This window comes from Orycteropus afer, unplaced genomic scaffold, assembly GCF_000298275.1.
Source record: "Orycteropus afer afer isolate SDZICR_OR568_19922 unplaced genomic scaffold, OryAfe1.0 scaffold00424, whole genome shotgun sequence".
NCBI classification, from domain to species: domain Eukaryota; kingdom Metazoa; phylum Chordata; class Mammalia; order Tubulidentata; family Orycteropodidae; genus Orycteropus; species Orycteropus afer.
In genome coordinates, this window is record NW_006922011.1 from 887,499 (window position 1) to 895,351 (window position 7,853).

Sequence of the window (7,853 nt, forward strand, 5' to 3'; positions counted from 1 at the left end):
AAAAAAAAAAAAAAAAAAAAAGATAAGGATTATTAAGAAGTTAGCTCCTACACTTTTTTTTTGAGTTTAATTCTTCAAATTATTCTTTATTATTATTACTTTTTTTTAATTGTGCTTTGGGTGCAAATTTACAGAGCAGAATTTGTTTTACATTCAACAGTTCGTGTACATTTGGTTTCACTCCCTGATTACCACTTTTACCTACATAAACACAAGAAGAATCTAGTAGGAAAGATTTTAAAAAGATACTGGTAGTAGCATCTCCAAGCAAGCTCTCTGGAGGCGGGGATCTCATCTTCTATCGCTTTGGTACCCTGTCAGTAATATGTCCGAAACAGGCAGTACATAAATGTTTCCAGGAACAAATATTTTGCAATTTGCTGTATGCTATTTTCATACTAGTGTCTAGAACCAGAAAATCCTTGGCTCAAATCCAAGCTTTGATATTTACTTGCTTTAGAGTCTGACCAAATTTCAATTTTTGTCATCTGTTAAAGTAGAATAATAATATATACTTAAGGTTGCTGGGAGAATCAAGTATTACCTTTTGTTACATGCCTGGCAGTGTCTGGCTTATAAATTGGGGCTCAATAAATGTTAGTTTTCTTCCCTTACTCTTTTCTTCCTCTTCCTTTATCATTTCATACTTTCAATTCCATCTTGCTATCCTCCAGAGTCACAGTAAATAAATATTTTATCTCAAAGGTAGTCTGAAAAATTAAAATCTTTTAAGATAGCAAAGGTATATGTATTTTCCTCAACTTCCCCCAAAACCAACTTTTTAAAATATAGGCAACCCTTTAAAGTAATTTTTGAGTCCTAATGTCATCTCACATTAGCATCATTATGATGCTAAACCATTTATAGAAATATTCTCTTTCAATAAGTTAAACTCTACGGAAATTCTTGTTTTTGTTGTTAGTTGCCATGAAATAAATTCTGACTCATTGCGACCTCATAAGCGCAGAGTAAAACTTCGGAACAGGGTTTTCAAGGTTGTGACCTTTCAGAAGCAGATTGCCAGGCCTGTCTTACAGGGCACCTCTGGGTGGACTTGAACTATCAACTTGAACTACCAACCTTTTGGCTACTAGTGACGTGCTTAACCATTTGTGCCACTCAGGGAAATACTTAGGAATTCTAAAGAATTCCTTAAACTACATGGACATATCAAAGTTGTGACTAGGTAATCTGAAGAATCATTCTATTTTTAAACAATCCTATTTGAAGTCATCATTTATCTGTTCATTTAATAAACATTTATGAAGTGCCTACAACATGTCTGGCATCTGTACTTCAAGGCGAAGAGATAAAAGACAGTCCCTGCTTTTAAGATGCTTGCAGTCTGGTAACTTATTATTTATAAACACAAGAGATGGGGATAGATCAACAGAAAAAATACGAAAGGTTCTCACTATAATTGTTTCCAATTTTAAGTAGAGAACCACTAGTAAGCAGAATGATATAATGAGTTATATATATATTGAATTTCTCAGATATACCGTATTTTTTTTTATGATCTTAATAAATAGAAGGATTATACTGTAATTTTTCTCAGAAAAACCTAAAATATGACAAACTTTCCTTTGGCATGATCTTTCAAGGTATATGATAGATAAAGAACATATGGCCACATTCTGTCAATTAAGCTATAAATTTATGCCTTCAGGATCAATAACTGTTAAGAATAACATCCTCATTTGTTACTTGCCTCTTTTGATTTTTCCTCTGCTTCTTGTTCTATGGAATAATATGAAAGAAAATAAGTGTAAAGATTGAGTAGTAACTTGTAGATAAGATACTGTGACCATGCTTTCAATCAAGTTTAACCTTAAACGTCTTTCTAAAGAAGATCCAAAACATGTATGATTTTTACCTTACTACTTGAAGCTAGTTTCCTTCAAATGTTTTTGTTGGAAGGGACAGTCATATTTAATCTTTACACTGTCATGTAGGAAACACTATATTTGAGGCAACAAATCCCAATCCAAACAGTTTTCTTTGAAGTATTTTTATTTCAGCAAAAAATTTAATACTGAATTACTGACCAATTTGAATAATATAAATAATAACATTTTGCAATTTGGGGGATACATCTATACATCTATTTCTAGATATAAAAACTTTGCTTAAACCAAGCAAAAAACTAACACTAAATGCAACTAACATGTATATTTTAACACTAACATACATATTCTACCAGATTTAAAAAAAATGTAAATCAATGAGTGAATAAAAGCAGTGTTTATCAAAGCAGAAAATGAAAACAAAGACTTCTTTGAAAAAGTTTTCTATTAGATTGTTGAGAAATTATTTTAGTGTTTTTAAATTCATATAAAAAACCAAACACACTGCTATCGAGCTATCTGCAACTCATAGTGACCCCTCCTTGAGTTTCCAAGGTAGTATCTCTACAGAATTAGATTGCCCAGTTTTTCTTCTGAGGAGTAGCTGGTGGGCTTGAACCTCTAGCCTCCTGGTTAGTAGTCAAGTGCCTTAGGCACTATGCCACCCAAGAAAATTTTTTAAATTTCGATTTTAACATGTACTTTAAACTAAATTCTTGTATTATTATCAAATCACTGTGTAGAAACAAACCTTTTTCAGAGAGAAGGTTCTTAGCCAATATATTTCCAAGGTAGTACTCGTGAATATTTACTTTCTATATGTGAAAAAAAAAAATATTGTAAGTATTTTGTAAATACATTTTTTAAGAATACAACTCTAAAACTATCAATCTCATTACTAAAGTTCTCATTTAATAATATTTCATACTTTAAACTTTGAAGAAAAACATACCTGACCAGTTTCCTTTTCTTCATGGTACTGCCGAATGTGTTTTCCATGACATACTTCGTAAGTCCAATATGATTCAATCTAATAAAGAGGGATATACTTCAATATTAGAAACTCAAAAGTTATATACTCAATTGAATTACTTTTTGTTATTTTAAGCTGCTGAGTAGACTTCCTCTAAGATTTAGCATAAGCTTTCATTAAATGTTACTTGTTATTATGGCTTAGAAAAATAAGGAAAGTCTAGTTATTGTTTTCACTAATTAGCTCTATGAGAGAATTCTGTGAATGAAAAACTCTATTTTTATGCAAATAATGTGTACATTATATGGTTATTGCAAACTGTGCAACTCTCTTGCGCTTTAGTCTCCTATGAGTGCTGCATGTGTATACATGTTATACATGAAAAATAAGGTAGGTCAAGAATACACCTGACATCTGTAATAACCACCTGACTTAGGAATCATTTTCTACATGGCTAGAAAAAAAAGAAAAACAGAAAAACAATTAGCCTTCTTATTCAAATTTTATAAGAAAACTTTGTTTTCATCTTAAAAAACATTCAATATAGTTTGGTAAATAATTTGATATTGGTATTAATGACATCTGCTGCATGTTTTGATTTTCCAAGATACTTTAGAATAAATGACACATGATACAAATGAACAAAATATTATTAACAATAGCTTAGATTTACAACTAACATAAAATTTGATATACCATAATAAAGTAAGAAGAAATACAGAATTATCTTTAATTAACTTAGAATTATCTTTTTGGTGGTGCAATGGTTAAAGAATCCAGCTGCTAACCAAAAGGCTGGTGGTTCAAAGCCATTATTTGCTCTATGGGAGAAAGATGAGGTAGTTTGCTTCCGTAAAGATTTACAGCATTGGTAACCATATGGGGTGGTTCTACTCTGTCTATGAGTTGGAACTGACTCGATGGCAATGTTTTTTTTTTTTTTAAATTTGCTGTTGGAAATTTATTTCCTAGATATCAAGTAAACATAAAATACATACTCTGTAGGAACAACTGCTTTGTTTAAATAGTGGTTCCAAAAGTTCTCTTGGATTAGGTCCTTTATAATCCTTTTCTTCTTCCTGTAGAAAGAACTGAAATTTAATACAATTTTTCTAGAACTTTATCCAACTTATTGGTCAAGTCACAAATCCTTGGAAATAAAATAGGCAAAAAATAAAAACCTTTAACGAGATCCTATGGTACGGTACTTCTTTCAAAAGAATTGAAAGCTTTCATCAAATGATACTTGTTATTATACCTTAGAAAACAAGAAAAATCTAGTCATTGTTTTCACTAATTAGTACTACATGAGAAATTTGTGAAAGAAATAACGTATTTTTAAAATATATTTTTTATGTATAAAATTTGGAGCCATAGAATAATCTTTCATAGTGTTCATTTTTTCCTTCTTTTAAAAAAAGTTTATAAGTATCAATTTCCTGAACAACTCTTCTAAACCTGTTTCAGAATTTTTAAGTGCTTGCATTGGAACAGAGTCTAGCTATGAAAGCCTTAGAAAAGTTGCATTTTTTAGAATATTTTAGAACATTTTAAGATAATTCTCAGTTTTCTATTTATTTTTACATTTGGGTTTGAATGTCATGTATGTGTGTGGTTCTATATCTATCTGTGTATATTTGTGTTTTAAGGAGTTTTAAAATAAAATGTTTCATAGATTTTTTAAATCTGAACAAAAGCTAAGAAAGCACTGAGTTTAATATTTCTATTTGATAGACCATAAAATATTATGGAATTGGAATAATAAATTTATTAAGTGAAGGAACTGAGTTTCAAATGTAAGATTCCTCAGCTAACTATAGCCTATACCTCAGCCTGCTGGCTCCTAGGCTAGTATCCTTTCCATTTTACTATGCTGCCTTTCCAGTTTCATCTTGAAAGGACTCACTGCCTTGAATGATAGATAAGAGGCAGTTGGGGTATTTCTTGAGGAATAAAAGGGCATGAGCTAAGACAGTAAGAAAACATAGGCTATCTATAGGCATATATTAGAAATTCTTTACAAAAAAGGTCACATATGTATTTAAAATGACATCTTGTTTCAAAAGCATCATTTTTACAAAGGAAAGAAAGCTTAGAGTTACATTCAAAATATTAATAATTGATTGCTAATTTTTCCTAGTTGAACTGTAACATCAATCAAAGAGTTCATGATTAATAAAAGTAGTATTTCTATGGTTAAGCAGGGTTAGAGAGAAACCATTCATTCAATTTTTACTTTAAAGTATGTGGTTGAAATGCTTTAAACAAATATCTTTGGTGACAGGAGATATCAATACATTTGAAAAAATTCACCTCATCTCCACCTGTTACAAGGGGAAGTATACATTTATATTTTTCTTTATGTGCAGTTGTCATGATGACATAATTATCTTCTTTATACAAAACTCCAGTTGTGGGCTAGAAATAGAAGAAAAAAATAGATATAAATTTGGTTAAATTTTACTATACTGAATAACTTACAGTTCTAGCTAAAACAAAGTTTCTTCAAACTAATTTATCATTTCAACAGAGGAGTTTAAAAACATATTTTCTTTTTTTTCAAATTTTTATTTTGATTTGGGTGAAGATTTACAGAGTAAATTCACTTTTCATACAGCAGTTCACATATACTTTGTCTCACGTCATTGACCAAAATTTACAATGCAACAGCTCCCCTCCCACTTCCTCCCCATAGTTACCTCCTCCCAGTGTCCATCCCTTCATACTCTTCTGCACCCTGAGCTATCTCCCTGTGCATAAGCAGCCCTTCATTCTCCCATGATTGTTCTCTCTAGGGCGTGTGTCTACTTGAGGTAAATGAAAAAACATATTTTCAAAGGCAAAGAATAGATTTTACATAGTTTTAAGGACAAAATGAAGAAGCTTTGGTGATGTAGTACCTAAGGCATTTGACTGCTAACCAGAATGTCAGTGGGTCAAACCCACCAGCCACTCCTCGGAAGGAAGGCTGGGCAATCTACTTCCATAGAGATACTGCCTTGGAAACTCAAAGAGGGGTTGCTATGAGTCGGAAGTGACTCAATGGCAGTGAGTTTGGTTTTTTTGGTTTTGTATAATATGAAGTAAAAAAAAAAGAACAGAAAGTTTGGAGCATAAAAAACAAGTAGTAATAAAATAACAGGCTGAAGATGAAATAGCAGTAAAAAGCACTGAGGAAATGAATGTCCACATATGCAACCACTAAATACTTATTATACCTTAGTAATACTAAGTATTACACTTAATAATAATACTTATTACTAACAATTACCATCTGTATGTGAGAATCCATAAGGAGCTCTGGTAGCATAGTGCCTAAGGCACTTGACTACTAACCAGAAGCCTGGCGGTTCAAACCCACCAGCCACTCCTTGGAAGGAAGATGGGGCAATCTACTTCCATACTGATTTTTTGTTGTTATGTGTATCTATAGTGATACTGCCTCGGAAACCCAAGGAGAGGTCGCTATGAGTCGGGGCCGACTCGACAGCACATAACAACAACAACATGTGAGAATCCATAGCACTTTACAAATGTACTCTTTTCTTGGATGGGGTACTTGACCATAATATAATGTAGTATATTTCATATTTGAATAATAATTAAAAAAAACCCTTAAGTCACTGCCTTTGAGTCAGATCCGACTTACAGCATCCCCTCCTTGAGTTTCCTAGAAAATATTACTATGCAAGTAGATTGCCCAATTTTCCTTCTGAGGAGTGGCTGGTGGGTTTGAACCGCCCAGCCTTCTGGTTAGCAGTAAAATGCCTTAGGCACATATTTGAGTAACAAGGATAAATTCCTTTTAAAAAAGTTACTATGGATCCTCTAGGCTAACTCAATATTTAAAACTATATTATTAGTTAAGTATATATCAAGGGCCTGCAAACTTTCTGTCAAGGACTAAACCAAAACCAATCCCACTGCCACCGAGTTGTTTCTAACTCAAACTGACCCTATAAAGAGAGTAAAACTGACCTATTGGGTTTCTAAGGTTGTAATCTTTACAGAAGCAGACTGCCTCATTTTTCTCCCATGGAGCAGCAGGTAGGTTTGAACCACCAATCTTTTTGATAGCAGGCAAATGCTTTAACCACTTTGCCACCTGAGCTCCTCTGTAAAGGACCAGATAGTAAATATTTTAAGCTCTGTGGCCATATGGTCTCTGCTGCAACTACTCAACTCTGCCATTGTAGCTGGAAAATGAACAAACAACATATAAACAGATGGGTGTGGTTGTGTTCCATAAAACTATTACAAAAACAGGTGGTAGGCCAGCTTACCACTATAGTTTGCTGACCTCTGGTACATAGCAATAAAACTTCCTTTAAAGTTTTCTACACCATGAAACCAAACAAATTCACAAATCAAATATGAACCAATATAATTCAAAGGAACATTTCAATTAATATAGCTTATAATATTTTACTAAAAATAAACCACTGCTTGTGTAGCCAATGCAACACTAACTACTAAGGCAGAAGCTTTCACACGATTGTGAGTCCTATGATAATTTATTCCTCTCATCACTTTTCTCTTATGTTGTTGTTGTTGTGTGCTACTGAGTCAATTCTGACTTATAGCGACCCTATACAACAGACTAGAACTGCCCCCTAGAGCTTACTAGGCTGTAATATTTATGGGAGCAGATCACCAAGATTTTCTCCATAGAGCCACTGATGGGCTTTAACTGTCAAGAGCTTAGCCATTAGCATTGCAGTATTTAGCTGCAGGGATGGAGGAGAGGAGAGGGAACTCAGGCATGCCCAAAGCAGCAGGGTGGGAGAGCAGGAGAAAGGGGATTAAAAGGAACTCAGGCACACCAAAGCAGCAGGGTGGGAGAGTGGGACAAAGGGGATTAAAAGCCAGGGACCCAGACAGAGGAGCAGTCAGCTGCAGGGATCCAGGAGAGGAGAGGGAACTCAGGCAAGCCCTAAGCAGCAGGGCGGGAGAGTGGGAGAAAGGGGATAAAAAGCCAGGAATCCAGACAGAGGAGGAGTCAGCCACAGGGACCCAGGTAAGGGTGGTATGAG

General features: G+C 33.6%; 1 protein-coding gene across 1 annotated transcript in view; it reads right to left on the reverse strand.

Annotated features, from left to right (window-relative positions):
• Positions 1 to 7,853, reverse strand: part of ERLEC1 (endoplasmic reticulum lectin 1) — a 34,281-nt gene that overhangs the window by 16,298 nt on the left and 10,130 nt on the right. Inside the window, 5 exon segments of the mRNA XM_007953999.2 lie at positions 1,712 to 1,740; positions 2,599 to 2,662; positions 2,800 to 2,877; positions 3,819 to 3,899; positions 5,134 to 5,238. Of these exon segments, the coding sequence (XP_007952190.2) occupies positions 1,712 to 1,740; positions 2,599 to 2,662; positions 2,800 to 2,877; positions 3,819 to 3,899; positions 5,134 to 5,238 (357 nt within the window).